This window comes from Triticum urartu, chromosome 4, assembly GCF_003073215.2.
Source record: "Triticum urartu cultivar G1812 chromosome 4, Tu2.1, whole genome shotgun sequence".
Classification (NCBI taxonomy): Eukaryota; Viridiplantae; Streptophyta; class Magnoliopsida; order Poales; family Poaceae; genus Triticum; species Triticum urartu.
The window spans coordinates 614,430,264-614,446,524 of NC_053025.1; the positions used below are offsets into that span (position 1 = coordinate 614,430,264).

General features: G+C 47.6%; 1 protein-coding gene across 1 annotated transcript; it reads left to right on the forward strand.

The window, feature by feature from the left end:
• Window positions 1-4,862: 4,862 nt before the first annotated feature.
• LOC125553244 (F-box/FBD/LRR-repeat protein At1g13570-like) lies at window positions 4,863-8,031 on the forward strand. Its single transcript, XM_048717049.1, has 5 exons — window positions 4,863-5,141; window positions 5,356-5,727; window positions 5,823-6,683; window positions 6,770-6,913; window positions 7,382-8,031. Exons 2-5 carry the CDS (start codon window positions 5,362-5,364, stop codon window positions 7,691-7,693), a joined length of 1,683 nt encoding a protein of 560 aa, XP_048573006.1. The 5' UTR covers window positions 4,863-5,141; window positions 5,356-5,361; the 3' UTR covers window positions 7,694-8,031.
• The last annotated feature ends 8,230 nt before the right edge of the window (window positions 8,032-16,261 follow it).

Genomic DNA, 16,261 nt, shown 5'->3' on the forward strand with positions numbered 1-16,261 from the left:
TCACGTTCGGTGAGAAAATCACGTTCCCGAAGGTTTTATTCCGTTTGATATTCTGTTTCTTCGAAACACTGAAATAGGCAAAAAACAGCAATTCTGGGCTAGGGCCTCCGGTTAATAGGTTAGTCCCAAAAATAATATAAAAGTGGAAAATAAAGCCCAATATAGTCCAAAACAGTAGATAATATAGCATGGAGCAATCAAAAAATATAGATATGTTGGAGTCGTATCAGAGACCATCTTCATCCTACGCCTCCTACGGATTGATAAACCTTAGGTCATCCACTTGAGGGAAATTTGTTACTGTCCTACAAACCTCTGCACTTGGAGGCCCAACAACGTCTACAAGAAGAAGGTTGTGTAGTAGACATCACTGCCTCCCGCGTCGCTCTTCACCTTGCGCAACCCGCACGGCCGCCGGCCATGGAGGCCACCGTGCTGGCCCACAACTTCGCCACTGCGCCCTGCTTCTCCTCCCACGCCAGCGAGCCACGCCTGCGCCTCCTTGCCCCGCGCCGGCCAGCGTGCTGCCCGGCGAGCCCCTCCCTGGTGCCGCGCCTATTTACCCTCCCGCATCACCTGGTTCTCACCTGAGACGACGTCCAGAGATCGGAGCAGCACCTCCCTCCGTTCCCTGTGCCGCTGCATCGCCGGAGCAGAAGCTCCATCCGCCCCGACCCCCGTCTCCAGCCGTTGCCAGCGAGCAAGCTGCTGCCGCCCGCCTCGTCGCGTTCCCCTCCGCCTGTGTCCGCCATGTTCCATCTCTGTTAGGGCCTGCCTCCTGCCGCTGATGCGCTGCGGGACCTCGATGCCGAGTGCCTCATCGTTGGATTCCTCATAGTCACCACCGAACCCGTTTTGTGTACTTTTTGCTATCGGATGCGCCAAGTCCAGACGGTCCGGGACCACCTCAAGTTCGACTACACGAAACTCCAAGTCCGAAGACTGTCATGGCCGTGTATCTCGCCTGCTGTCACTTCGGTTCGTCTACATGACCTCTTCGCTGAACGACCGAGATGTCCCCGCACATGAGCACTTTGGTTTTGCAAGACCCGTACCTGGATCGTCAAGTAATGCTCTGGCCGTTCGACAAGTTCGACTACTGCACAGATACACCAAGTTCGCCTACGAAACGTGTACCCTACCATCGACCCCGTGGAAGTCAAGATCCTCGCTGTGACCTCGAACATCTATGGAATGTGTACGACTACGAAACGTGTACCGCTACTTCCACGACCGCCGCGAGAACTTCTACTTCCACTCTGAACTCGAACCGCCTCGAAAACGCATGCTTCGAAAGGTATAACCCCGAGATGACCGCCCGTGAATGAATGCATGTGTGATTTATGAGATGCTCGTGCTTGCACCGTGCTTGAATTGTCGGTGCACGTTGCCCCTCTTTTGCCTTGTCACCGACATGTGGAAACCCGGTTACCGGGATCACACGCTCACGTCACTTTTCCTTTTGCACCAGTATCTCCATGAGCTACCGGAACCGATATGTTGCCATGGCATCATTTTCGGATTCGTTGCTGTGGCACCCCTTTCATTTCCGCCACGATGACTAATGCTTCATAAAATGCTCTTATCAACATTTTCATAAAACTTGCATAAACTAGCACATGTCATCCGCATCATGACAACAACATCTAAATGGTTAAAAGTGTTGTTTGCTTAAATTGCTAATGCATATGGGGATTTACCGGAATTGTTGTTTGTTGTTCCGGCGTCATTTAAACTTGCCTAAACTGTTAATTTAATTATGCTTCACCTCTTGCCATGCTTAACAACATCTAATATTGTTGGGTACATAAACGTGAGAGAACTTAATAATTGATGTGGTGTTTCGTCAATATGCAACTCGTTGCATATTGAGCTCCACTTAACTTGTAGTTTTGTTTGTGCACTTTGCCATGCCATGCTTCATTAAACCGGACATGCATCATACTTGGTTGTGCATCATGCCATGTTTATGTGATGGTTGTTTACCATGTTGTTTGCTCCTTTCCGGTGTTGCTTCTTCTTGTTAGTTCCGGTAACATCGTGTTTGTGAGGATCCGTTCGACTACGTCCGTTTGTCTTCTTCATGGACTCGTTCTTCTTCCTTGCGGGATCTCAGGCAAGATGACCATACCCTCGAAATCACTTCTATCTTTGCTTTGCTAGTTGTTCGCTCTATTGCTATGCCGCGTTACCTACCACTTGCTATATCATGCCTCCCATATTGCCATGTGTCAAGCCTCTAACCCACCTTTCCTAGCAAACCGTTGTTTGGCTATGTTACCGCTTTGCTCAGCCCCTCTTATAGTGTTGCTAGTTGTAGGTGGAGATGAAGTTTGTTCCATGTTGGAACATGGATATTGTTGGGATATCATTATTATATCTTGTTTACTTTAATGCATCTATATACTTGGTAAAGGGTGGAAGGATCGGCCTCATGCCTGGTGTTTTGTTCCACTCTTGCCGCCCTAGTTTCCGTCATACCAGTGTTATGTTCCTTGATTTTGCATTCCTTACGCGGTTGGGTGTTATGGGAACCCCTTGATAGTTCGCCTTGAATAAAACTCCTCCAGCAAGGCCCAACCTTGGTTTTACCATTTGCCACCTAAGCCTTTTTCCCTTGGGTTCCGCGGACTCAAAGGTCATCTTTATTTTAAACCCCCTGGGCCAGTGCTCCTCTGAGTGTTGGTCCAAACTGGGCGATGTCCGGCGCCCCCTGGGCAACCAGGGTCTATGCCAACCCGACATCTTGCCCATCCGGTGTGCCCTGAGAACGAGATACGTGCGACTCCTATCGGGATTTGTCGGCACATCGGGTGGCTTTGCCGGTCTTGTTTTACCATTGTCGAAATGTCTTGTAACCGGGATTCCAAGTCTGTTCGGGTCTTCCTGGGAGAAGGAATATCCTTCGTTGACCGTGAGAGCTTGTGATGGGCTAAGTTGGGACACCCCTGTAGGGTTTGAACTTTTGAAAGCCGTGCCCGCGGTTACGGGCAGATGAGAATTTGTTAATATCCGGTTGTAGAGAACTTGACACTTAACTTAATTAAAATGCATCAACCGCGTGTGTAGCCATGATGGTGTCTTTCCGGCGGGGTCCGGGAAGTGAACATGGTTCTTGTGTTATGCTTGAATGTAAGTAGCTTCAGGATCACTTCTTGATCACTTATAGCTTCTCGACCATGCTTTGCTTCTCTTCTCGCTCTCTTTTGCGTAAGTTAGCCACCATATATGCTAGTGCTTGCTGCAGCTCCACCTCACTACCCTTTCCTACTCATAAGCTTAAATAGTCTTGATCTCGCGGGTGTGAGATTGCTGAGTCCTCGTGACTCACAGATACTTTCAAACAGTTTGCAGGTGCCGATGATACCAGTGCAGGTGACGCAACTGAGCTCAAGTGGGAGCTCGATGAAGATCTTGATCGTTGTTTTGTGTCTTTTTCGGTTGATCAGTAGTGGAGCCCAGTTGTGACGATCAGGGATCTAGCATTTGGGGTGGTCTTTCTTTATTTTGGTTTCGTAGTCGGACCTTTGTTTGTACCTTGGATGATGTATGGATTATTATGTATTATGTGAAGTGGCGATTGTAAGCCAACTCTTTATCCCTTTCTATTCAGTACATGGGATTGTGTGAAGATTACCCCTCTTGCGACAAACCTACCATGCGGCTATGCCTCTAAGTCGTGCCCCGACACGTGGGAGATATGGCCGCATGGTGGGTGTTACAAAGGAGATCGCCTACTTCGTGAAGATCTACCCGAGTGAGGCAAGTCCTTCATGGGCGACGGCCATGGTGGGATAGACAAGGTTGCTTCTTCGTGGACCCTTCGTGGGTGGAGCCCTCCGTGGACTCGCGCAACCGTTACCCTTCGTGGGTTGAAGTCTCCATCAACGTGGATGTACGATAGCACCACCTATCGGAACCACGCCAAAAATCTCCATGTCTCCAATTGCGTTTGCACACTCCAAACTCCTCCCTTTACCTTCATATGCAATTGTTTTACTTTCCGCTGCTATACTCTTAGAATTGCATGTGTAGGTTGATTGCTTGACTTGTGCTAAGTTACTAAAATCTGCCTAGAACTAAAATTGGGAAAAGGCTAGATTTTTCTTTGGTCAAGTAGTCTAATCACCCCCTCTCTAGACATACTTTCGATCCTACATGAAGCTGCTGGAGGAGGAGCTGCCGCCCGTTTCGTTCAAGCGAAGAAACATGATGAGTTGCTCACGGCACGGATCCACAATTTGGAAGAAATAGGAGGAGGATCTGCCACCGAATCCGCGTAAGGAAGACAGGGAAAGGTCACTGAAGCCGCTAGAGGAGGGACACGAGCTAGAGGGAGGCAAAGAAGGTCGCGCGAGAAAGTAGTCAGAGTCGGTATCGGTGAAGGCGCGCGATCGCGAGAGAGATGATGATTTTCTACCAACCACGACCTGAGACATGGATTCTTTCCTCATGAAAAACACGTGGATTGGGGCGAGAAACCCCTAGATGAAGGGCGTTCAAATGCGCATGTGAATCAAACTGGCGTTAACTTGGCCCGTGGACTGACCACCTGGGGTTTCTGTCGGGATCTGGGGAAGATCCCTGACTACCAAACATGTCCTGAGGGTGTCGTTTCTCCATCTCCGTTCCGCGACACCATGGACAACCAGCACGGAAAGAAAGCGCAGTCTCCTCGTTCCAATCGTCGGAGTTCACCACCGCCCCTGATTGAAACCCTAACCCTAGCCGCCCGCCTACCGATTGCCTAAGCAAATCGCCACTCGGAAGTTTGTAAGGTTTTCCGTGGTGGACCCGCTTAGTTCATAATTTGAAGTTCTTTTTGGATTGTGCTTAATAAGCTGCTAAAAAAATAAGAGAAAAGGCGAAAAGAAGTGCCACCAAAAATCCCCGTCGTCTTCCTCGGATACCTTCCTTGTTTACTCGCCGCCGGTACGCCTCTTTACTCCCCGCCGAGCCTCGCCGTACTCTACTCCGTCCGACCAACCGGTCGACCCACCGCGGCTCGACCTGCCGCTGCCGCTGCCGGTGCCCTACCTCTTCTCCTCCGCTACCCCCTCTGCCCTTCACGCGCCGCCATCGCCGTTTCCCTTCCCTGCCTGTCTCAGCCCGGTCCGCTATTCCGGCCTCTGCTTTCTGAGGTATGAGCATCCATCCATCCATGATTAGTTAAACTCCATTGACGCCATCGAGAAATTCTTGGTGCACGCCAGATCCGCCCCTGGCCTGTCCCCAGTAAAGGAAGCAACTTTTTTTAGTTGTGTTTTTTTTTGGTGGTGGTTAGGGGGCTTGACTTCTTATGAAAATTTATTAGGGAAAATCTGTTTTAATCGGGCTTCTCCTTGTGTTTTGCAGTCTACAATGGGGAACATGCTCACCTTCATGCCTGGAACAACTGCAGTGGTGAATCATTGCCATCCAAGGCAACTCCACCCAGGAGCCACCAGCAGCAGGATAGCAGGCCGTCAGTTTGAACCGCTGAGCATTCTGGCTTTCAGGGCTATGTCTGAGCACATAGGACGTAGTGAAGCGTTCTGTCGAAAGCAGATATCGAATGGCCGGTTTCAACTGCTGACCATTCTGGTTTGCGGAGCAATCTGTGCCGAGGGAATTACAGCAAAAGATCCATTCAAACTGTGTGGCATTCTCATCTGTGGAGTTTTGTCTGACTACATCCGTCATGGCGCAAAGGAACCAGCGGTTGATCTGCTTGGAGACCTTCCAGAGGTACCATGCTAAAATCTCGTGCTCCAGCCCGTCTCTTGGTTGCGGATTACTAATTTCTACCTGTGCGCAACTACAATATATTTTTTGTTCTGCAGGACGTGTTATGCACAGTTTTGTCAAAGTTGTCTCTGGAAGAGGCTGTAAGAACCAGTGCCGTCTCAAGGAAATGGAGATACTTGTGGACAGCTTGTCCTAAACTGAGTTTCGATGGAAATACAATATGTGGCAAGAATAATTATGAGAAAAGAGTGTATAATCTAGTGTTCAGTCACATTGTTAATAGAGTCCTGGGACAGTGCAGGGGCAAGTTGGTTGAAGAGCTTGAAATCAAAATTGGGTTGAACCGGATGTTGGTTGAACATCTTGATAATTGGGTTCGTTTTGCTGTATCATCGCGGACAAAGGCACTAGTTTTTGATTTAGCACGAGAACAGCGTCAACCTCCAGGTTGTGTTGATCGGTACAAATTTCCATTTGAGCTTTTAGATGAGGACAGTATACACCGTCTACAGAAACTTCATCTTAGCTTTGTAGATCTCCAGCCACCAACGCATTTTAGTGGTTTCCCTAACGTAAGGAAGCTTGATCTGAGCATAGTGAGTGTCAATGGGAAGGGTATTCAACATATGTTGTCAAACTGCTGTAACTTAGAGTGGCTGAGTATTGTTAGATGCCATCTCAATGGTGAACTAAAGGTTAACGGCCCACTGCCTCACCTGCTATACTTGAAAATTGCTTCGTGCAGATTAACAAATATAGCATTCCATGCCGTGAACCTTGCGACTTTTGAATACAGAGGAGTGGCGGTGCCTATTGACCTCGGTAAATCATCGGAACTGAAATGTGCAAACATATATTATTTTGGAGACACTCTTGAGCACACTATTACCGTGCTTGCTAAAGTTCTTACAAGTGTGCAACATCTGACCCTCAATGCAGGCTGTAAATCATCAGAGGTTTGCTCTTCGACCATCTTTTATATCGTGGATCATCCCATTATATTATATTATCGTGTCATGACCTTTGGTTATCTATCTTTCAGGTTCCCTGTTTGATGTCTTACCCATGCAAGTTTTCTCGGATGACATACTTACAATTGAGGTTGGCCTATGTCAAAGAATTCGACAGCTTGTCGTTGGTCTCTTTTATGAGGTCTGCTCCTTTAATTGAAAAGCTAGAGCTGCACGTAAGTACTCATATGGGTTTTTGGCTGATGGTCTATACATTTCTTATTAGTATTACTACATTATAGCTTCTGTCAAGGCACTACACATCTCATTTTTGAACCATAGAAATGTCATGCTTACAACTGAGAAGCATATTTGTCCGAGTATAAAACGTGATGAGCCAAGTTATGCTGGACAATTTCTTTTTATCTTTGTTGTTGCACATACTGTCTTGGAACTAATGCAAGGAGATTGACTGTTAGACAGACTCGCCGTTCCTTTCCCACCCTTTTTTTCCTTTTCTTTTCTTAAGCTACTGTTTTTTGTTTAGTTTAAATCTTTCACAAACTAAAACAGCAAATTGATAAAACTCTGTCGAAACTTGGTCATGTACTCAGATTATTCATTGACATTTGATTATAGATAGATAAAATGAATAACAGGTTAGCCACAAGCCTTCTCACTTCATTTTTGGTTCAAAATTGCAGTTTTGTAACGATGCTTATGTGCGCGTGGTACAAGAACCTGAACCTATGAGGAATCTTTCAAAGCGTCTGTTCAACGACATGAAGAGCCTGCATATTACAGGATTTGAAGCATGCAAGGGCGAAGTTGAGTTCCTTATGCACATGGTTGAAAATGCCCCTGCATTGGAGGTCTTATGTATAGATCACTCATATCAATATCCAATAGAAGGCTTTCGCAAAGACAAAGAATTGGATGTTGACTTGCTTCATACAACTACAAGAAGGCATCTTAAAGGAAAATTTTCACCCAATTGCACCTTGATTTTACTTTAAGGGATTAGTTGGTGTAGGGATGTATAGCCAGGGATGGAAATCCGATGCGGTATCCTGAAATGTTGGGGGCAGCAGAGGATGGACTGTCAGGTTCAGAGAACATACCGACTCGTTCAGTTGTCCAGTTGCTATGAGAAGTCCATCAAGCGTGATCCGACGGCTCGTGATGCTTGCCGTGTTTTAACTAGTTACCTGTAGCGTTTCATTTCAGTGTGAAGGCTATATGACAGCCAAGTCCCACCCCTGCGTGGGTATGCCATTTCTATTGTGATCAAATTACTTTACAGCTATACTGCTACAGTACAGTATAATGGAGATTTCCTGTTTGTTTGGCTGAACTGATTCCCCGCTCAAACCCTAGCTTCTAAATCGATCCCCTTCCTCTGATGTTTTCTTGGCGCCATGATCGCGCGGTGGCACGCTAGTTGTTCCCCTCCCTTTTCCCACCCTGATTCCTGTCGGTGGTGGCGGTGCTGTGGTGGTGTTGGTCATACTGACAAATTCGTTGGCAGCTCGCGAGGCGGAACTGGTTGCTGGGATGCCCTGTCTCGGTGGTGAAATTCCAGGTTTACGTGTGGGTGGTGCTGATTTTGGTGATGTTCTTAGGCGGCAGTAGGATCTGCTCTGGTGGTTTGGGTTGCCGCTGTGCGCGGGTGTAAAATTCCTCTCCATAGAGCGGGATCATGGGGCGTTCGAAGCCAAGCATCGATGAGCCAGATCTGACGGAATTGCTCAATCTCAAGGACGACGTGCTGGCAAATCGGGAAGAAACCACAGGTTTGCGTGAAGAGGTGGATCTGCTTAGGAAAGAGGTTCAGAACACGAATTCCAAGCAGGATGCCATGACAAAGGTTATCTCAGGTGTCCAGGGTGCATCAGGCAGCCTTGAGTGGACAGCTCTCGACGATCACAAATGTGCTTAAAACTCTCAGTGCCTATATGCCGTCCTCTTCAGCGCCCCCGACCGTGTTGGTGTTGAGGAACAAGAGCAACAACCAGAAAAACCTTCAGAAGCAGACGAAATTCAGAAAGAGGGAACAGAGGAACACCAGCGTTCCATCAACAACAGCAAAATAGGCAATCAATTGCAGTGGGATGATTATCCAAAAGCTTATGATAAGGATATGAGAACACAGTTCCTTAAGTCCATAACTAAAGGCCCCCCTCGTTTCGATGGTACTAATCGCACTGGATGCATTCGACAGGCAGAAAAATATTTTCAGATGGCAGGTGCACCTCCTGAGTAGTATAAAATATCTTTGGCACAACTTTATTTTGTGGATAGAGCAGATGTTATGGCTGAGGAGACCAAATGTTCTCAGTAAACAGTTAACATGGGGACAGTTTTGTGAGGAGATTCTTCATCGTTTCTCTGCTTCTAGTACCTATGGTTTGGTGGACAGGTTTAATGCTTTTAAGCAAAACAACTTATCCATATCTGAGTACACTGACCAGTTTGAAGATCTCATGGCTCAAGTTCAGGAAGAAAACCCAAACCTCACTGAAATGTGGTTTGTAAAATGCTATGTAAATGGCATGGGAGCACCTATATATTAAGTTTCAGTTGAGACCTGAAACATTGACAGATGCATACTGGTTAGCTGTGGACATTGAGCAAGCTACACCTTCAAAGAAGCCCTATCTTGCTGTTACTGCTGGCCACAACAAACATTATTTTCAGTACAACAGACCTCAGACCAACTTGCCAGATAAAGGAGGGGAGTTCAAGCAACCAGCTGTAATTCAGAAAGCAGGGGAACCCGGGAAGTTTTGGAGATGTGGGGATGTTTGGTTTCACGGCCACAAATGCAAACAAGCTCCAGCCATTAATATGTTGACTGGAGAAGAAGCTATTGATATTCAGGAGGAACAAGAGGAATTAACTGAAACTGACAATCCTGAGCAGCCACAGACTGATGAGCAGTGCATGCAAATTTCTGTCCAAGCTGTCAGTACAACAAGTGTCAATACTATGTCTGTCGTAGTGAACTTTGGGGGAAAACAAGCTTTAGCACTTGTGGATTCTGGAAGTAATTATACTTTCATAAATTTGAATTTTCCCCTTACCACTACTTGCAATATTATTATGGACAAATAAAAGCTGTGCGAGTTGCAGGTGGGGGAGTGTTGTGGTCTGGATCCTTTATTCCTACCACCAAGTTTACTATGGGCAAAGAACAATTTGAACACTCTGTTAGAGTGTTAGATTTACCTGGGTATGATATGGTCCTAGGGTGTGACTTCCTGGCAAGGCATAGTCCAGTTTCTTTTGATTATGAGCAGAGAGCTGTCATTGTCAGAAAAGATGGAAGCACCTGTTAACTATTCCTTCTTGGAATTCCATTGCATCAGCTACTGAAATGGGGAGCTCTGAGTTACATTCTATGCTATCAGCTGGAGCAACTGGATATGCTCTGAACTTAATTCAAGACATCTCTATGAAGAAGCCTGCTCAACATGTTATGAAACAATGAATACAACAACATCCTGAAGTGTTTGAAGCTCCTCAAGGTTTGCCTCCTGCCAGGAGCTCTGACCACAAAATTCCTTTAAAACCTAATGCTGTGCCCCCTAATATAAGACCTTGTAGAATTCCACATAAGCATAGAGATGAAGTGGAGCAGCAAGTGCAGCAGTTACTGATATTCAAGGTACTATCAGGCCTAGCCAAAGTCCACTGACAGATATACTTTGATGGCACAACCCAAAGAGAACCTATTAGCTGCCCAAGCTAGGATGATTTAATATGCTGATAAAAAGAGAACAGAAAGAGTACTGGTCCCTGGTGACATGGCGTACTTGATCACGATAAGCAGGAAAAGAAGAGAACGAGTGTGTCTACTCTATGATAAGTGATGACAGGACAGGTCCTCGGCGAAAGAGCGACGGCCGTGCTCCGGAATCCATAAGGATGTTGTTGATGATGAGAGCCTCCTCGTGAGGGAGGTGCGGCGGCACATCGACGACCACCGTCGACGTCTCGACGCTATCCCGGTCTCGGATCATCGCTCGCGCCTCGTCAGCACCGGAAACAAGCACCGCCTGGGCGCTCTCCTCGGAATCAACCTTGCCCTCGGCGGCATCATCACTCGGCGTAGTCAGAGCGACAATGGCAGCAGCACGCGCAGCGGCAGCGGCATCGCGCATCTCAAGCATCTTCATCATGGCCAGGACGTGAATAGTGATGACGTACACCGTGCGGGCGAGGGCCAGACGAAGGGCGATGAGCGCGGGGGTCGGAGATACCCTGTCTGCAGCAGGTCGAGCCGGGATCCTCGCGAGCGCGTGGCGGATCAGTAAGTGCACGCCGTCATCAGCGGCTGCGGCTGGCGTCGGAGCACGCGGGCGGAGCCTGGCGGGCGCACGCGGGGGCGGGGGTGGGATGCCCGCGTGGGCCTCCTCGGTGCCCGAAGGAAGAAGACGGAGGCTGAGGGGCCTGAGAAGAGCGACAAAATCAACAAGGGCGGCATCCTTCTCGCGGGGAATCGCGGACAGGAGCCGGCGCAGGGCGAGGTAGAACAGCACGCCGAGGATGGTGGACTTGACGCGGGCGCTCGGGGTCGGCGGAAGAAGCCGGCGAGACTGGCGCTCGGGGAGGCGGAGGAGGAGCCGGAGAGCGAACGGCTCTGTCGGCAAGGGAGCGACGCGGCGTGCCCAGTGAACGAGCGCGCCGAACACGATCCTCTCGAACTGCTCGCGGGCGTCGACTGTATCGGGAGGCGCCGGCGCGTGGAGTGGAGCGGGAGGCGCGCCCGCGCGGATCCGGGCGAGCGCGAGGCGGAGCAGAGCCTGTCGCGCCTCCGCGTCGGCCGCCATGGGGAGGAGGGGCGGAGCGAGCGGCACGTCGCCGGCAGCGAACGGAGGCGCCGGGGCCGGGCCGCGAGGGAGGCGGAGGATCCCGGCGGAGAGGAGGGCGGCGAGGATGCTGCTGGCGTCCACCTCGGCGGGCTGCGGGGCTGGTGGCGGGAGCAGCACTCGAGCTGCCTCGCGCGCGAGGAAGCAGAGGAGGTCGAGGGGGGCGTCCGGTGGGAGGCCGCGGCGACGGCGGTGGAGAAGCCAGAGGAGGCGGCGGAGAAGGCGAGCGACGAGCTCCATGGCCGACGGCGGCGAGCTGTTGGTAGGGTACTGGTGGTGGCGGTTACGGTGGTGGGCGGGGAATTTGGATTTCGGGGAAATTGCGTGGTGTAATTACTGTAGATCGAAAAAAAGGATATTTAGAGGCGGTTGCTCTGTTTTCTCCTCTTCAATCAAATCAAACCCCCATCTAATCTAATCTAAAAATAATACATTAACAAAAATCAAATCAAACCTCCCAACTGACAAGCTTAGGAAAAAATTAGTGAGACTAGTATGAAAAATCAGTGCATTTTCATGCATACACATATATGAGTATAAATAAATAAAGAAAAAGGAAAACAAAAAATGTCGGGCAAACTAAACGGTTTCTCGTTGGCTTCATGTTGTTGAAGGTTTCATTTCTACATATCGCTTGGGGTATGTTTTCACAAAAGAAAATTCGAGTCCTAGAGTTGTCAACCCCGTGGTTAATCAAGGAACCGTTATATTCTTATCAAGGTTACCTCGTAGCAGAAACACCCCCGTGTTTAAAGTTGTCGCCCATGTGGTTATTAGATTTGCAATGCTCAAAAAATGTTGGGAATTCAAATATACATGTAACAAAGTAATCCAATACCGTTTTGCCTTTTTTGGGGACAAATGGTGGCATCTGAGGTGCCTATCACTAACATGAAGAACAAGGTACAAATATCAGTTTACAATCCTACATGTATAAACTACCTAGTTTTGCGAGCGTAGGATAGTGGTCGGCTAAGAGCAACTCTAGCAGACCCCGCATCCCACCGACCCGCAAAACTCGTTTGCAGTTCGCGCAAAACAGCTTTTGCGGGCCGGCACAGGCTGTCACAGATGCAGACCCCCCAAACGGATCCGTAAAAAAGCATATTCGCGGAATATGTTTTTTTACGGGTCGGCTATGCGGGGTCTGCTCTTTGCGCCGCTGCATCCCGCATATTATCAGCCCGCAAATATCAAATCCAACATAATTCAACAATCGAAAACAAACTGAATTATGCAAATCGAACATAAAACAATAATCATCCACATTACAAATAATTATTCATATCACCATAGCAAACTTAAATAATGCAATACAAAACTTGTCATGAATACAAATACAAATGAATACAAAAGTTAGTCACTGTCCAGCCCTTTGCCAATGGTGCTCAGTGAGATCTTTCTGAAGTTGAAAGTGTGTGTCTGTGTTTTCAATCACCTTGTATGTCTCAAGAAAAGCTCTAATGCGGTTTGGGTCTCTACCTGGTTTGACACGGCTACCCACATTGTCGTAAAAGAATTCTAAGTTCATTCATCTCTCATCTTTAAAAATCATATTGTGCAGAATAACACAACATGTCATGATGTTCTTCAAAGTTTTCTTATCCAAAAAACGAGCAGGACCACGGACAATGTGTAACACCCACCATGCGGCTATATCTCCCACGTGTCGGAGCACAACTTAGAGGCATAACCTCATAGTAGGCATGTCGAGAGGGGTAATCTTTACACATCCCATGTAATGAATAAGGAAGGGATAAAGAGTTGGCTTACAATCGCCACTTCACACAGTACAGAAATATAGCATTGAAGGAAATATGCCCTAGAGGCAATAATAAAGTTATTATTTATTTCCTTATCATGATAAATGTTTATTATTCATGCTAGAATTGTATTAACCGGAAACATAATACATGTGTGAATACATAGACAAACAGAGTGTCACTAGTATGCCTCTACTTGACTAGCTCGTTGATCGAAGATGGTTATGTTTCCTAACCATAGACATGATTTGTCATTTGATTAACGGGATCACATCATTAGGAGAATGATGTGATTGACTTGACCCATTCCGTTAGCTTAGCACTTGATCGTTTAGTTTGTTGATATTGCTTTCTTCATAACTTATACATGTTCCTATGACTATGAGATTATGCAACTCCCGTTTACCGGAGGAACACTTTGTATGCTACCAAACGTCACAATGTAACTGGTGTTGGGGAACGTAGTAATTTCAAAAAAATTCGTACGCACACGCAAGATCATGGTGATGCATAGCAACGAGAGGGGAGAGTGTGATCTACGTACCCTTGTAGACCGACAGCGGAAGCGTTAGCACAACGCGGTTGATGTAGTCGTACGTCTTCACGGCCCGACCGATCAAGCACCGAAACTACGACACCTCCGAGTTTTAGCACACGTTCAGCTCGATGACGATCCCCGGACTCCAATCCAGCAAAGTGTCGGGGAAGAGTTCCGTCAGCACGACGGCGTGGTGACGATCTTGATGTTCTACCATCGCAGGGCTTCGCTCAAGCACCACTACAATATTTTTGAGGATTATGGTGGAAGGGGGCACCGCACACGGCTAAGAATACGATCACGTGGATCAACTTGTGTGTCTAGGGGTGCCCCCTGCCCCCGTATATAAAGGAGCAAGGGGAGGAGGCCGGCCGGCCCTATAGGCGCGCCAAGGAGGAGTCCTCCTCCTACTAGGAGTAGGACTCCTACTAGGAGGGGGAAGGAAGTGGGGAGGGAGAAGGAAAGGGGGGCGCCGCCCCCCCTCTCCTAGTGCAATTCGGACCAGGGGGAAGGAGGCGCGCGGCCCACCCTGGCTGCCCCTCTCTCTCTCCACTAAGGCCCATATGGCCCATTACTTCTCCCGGTAGGGTTCCGGTAACCCTCCGGCTCTCCGATTTTCTCCGAAATCACCCTGAACACTTCCGGTGTCCGAATATAGCCGTCCAATATATCAATCTTTATGTCTCGACCATTTCGAGACTCCTCGTTATGTCCGTGATCACATCCAGGACTCCGAACTAACTTCGGTACATCAAAACTCATAAACTCATAATATAACTGTCATCGAAACCTTAAGCGTGCGGACCCTACGGGTTCGAGAACAATGTAGACATGACCGAGACACGTCTCCGGTCAATAACCAATAGCGGAACCTGGATGCTCATATTGGCTCCTACATATTCTACGAAGATCTTTATCGGTCAGACCGCATAACAACATACGTCGTTCCCTTTGTCATCGGTATGTTACTTGCCCGAGATTCGATCGTCGGTATCTCAATACCTAGTTCAATCTCGTTACCGGCAAGTCTCTTTACTCGTTTCGTAATACATCATCTCGCTACTAACTCATTAGTTGCAATGCTTGCAAGGCTTATGTGATGTGCATTACCGAGAGGGCCCAGAGATACCTCTCCGAAAATCGGAGTGACAAATCCTAATCTCGAAATACGCCAACCCAACATGTACCTTTGGAGACACCTGTAGAGCTCCTTTATAATCACCCAGTTACGTTGTGACGTTTGGTAGCACACAAAGTGTTCCTCCGGCAAACGGGAGTTGCATAATCTCATAGTCATAGGAACATGTATAAGTCATGAAGAAAGCAATAGCAACACACTAAACGATCGGGTGCTAAGCTAATGGAATGGGTCATGTCAATCACATCAATCTCCTAATAATGTGATCCCGTTAATCAAATGACAACACATGTCTATGGTTAGGAAACATAACCATCTTTGATTAACGAGCTAGTCAAGTAGGCATACTAGTGACGTTTAGTTTGTCTATGTATTCACACAAGTATTATGTTTCCGGTTAATACAATTCTAGCATGAATAATAAACATTTATCATTATATAAGGAAATAAATAATAACTTTATTATTGCCTCTAGGGCATATTTCCTTCAGTCTCCCACTTGCACTAGAGTCAATAATCTAGATTACACAGTAATGATTCTAACACCCATGGAGCTTTGGTGCTGATCATGTTTTGCTCGTGGAAGAGGCTTAGTCAACGGGTCTGCAACATTCAGATCCGTATGTATCTTGCAAATCTCTATGTCTCCCACCTGGACTAGATCCCGGATGGAATTGAAGCGTCTCTTGATGTGCTTGGTTCTCTTGTGAAATCTGGATTCCTTTGCCAAGGCAATTGCACCAGTATTGTCACAAAAGATTTTCATTGGACCCGATGCACTAGGTATGACACCTAGATTGGATATGAACTCCTTCATCCAGACTCCTTCGTTTGCTGCTTCCGAAGCAGCTATGTACTCCGCTTCACATGTAGATCCCGCCACAACGCTTTGTTTAGAACTGCACCAACTGACAGCTCCACCGTTTAATGTAAACACGTATCCGGTTTGCGATTTAGAATCGTCCGGATCAGTGTCAAAGCTTGCATCAACGTAACCATTTACGATGAGCTCTTTGTCACCTCCATATATGAGAAACATATCCTTAGTCCTTTTCAGGTATTTCAGGATGTTCTTGACCGCTGTCCAGTGATCCACTCCTGGATTACTTTGGTACCTCCCTGCTAGACTTATAGCAAGACACACATCAGGTCTGGTACACAGCATTGCATACATGATAGAGCCTATGGCTGAAGCATAGGGAACATCTTTCATTTTCTCTCTATCTTCTGCATTGGTCGGGCATTGAGTCTTACTCAATTTCACACCTTGTAAC

Bases quoted from the DNA above. Each gene is read 5' to 3' on its own strand.
- LOC125553244 (XM_048717049.1), top strand. From the start codon at position 5,362: ATGGGGAACATGCTCACCTTCATGCCTGGAACAACTGCAGTGGTGAAT. The intron at 5,728-5,822 runs GTACCATGCTAA...TTTGTTCTGCAG, and splicing joins TGCTTGGAGACCTTCCAGAG to GACGTGTTATGCACAGTTTT. The intron at 6,914-7,381 runs GTAAGTACTCAT...TCAAAATTGCAG, and splicing joins TTGAAAAGCTAGAGCTGCAC to TTTTGTAACGATGCTTATGT.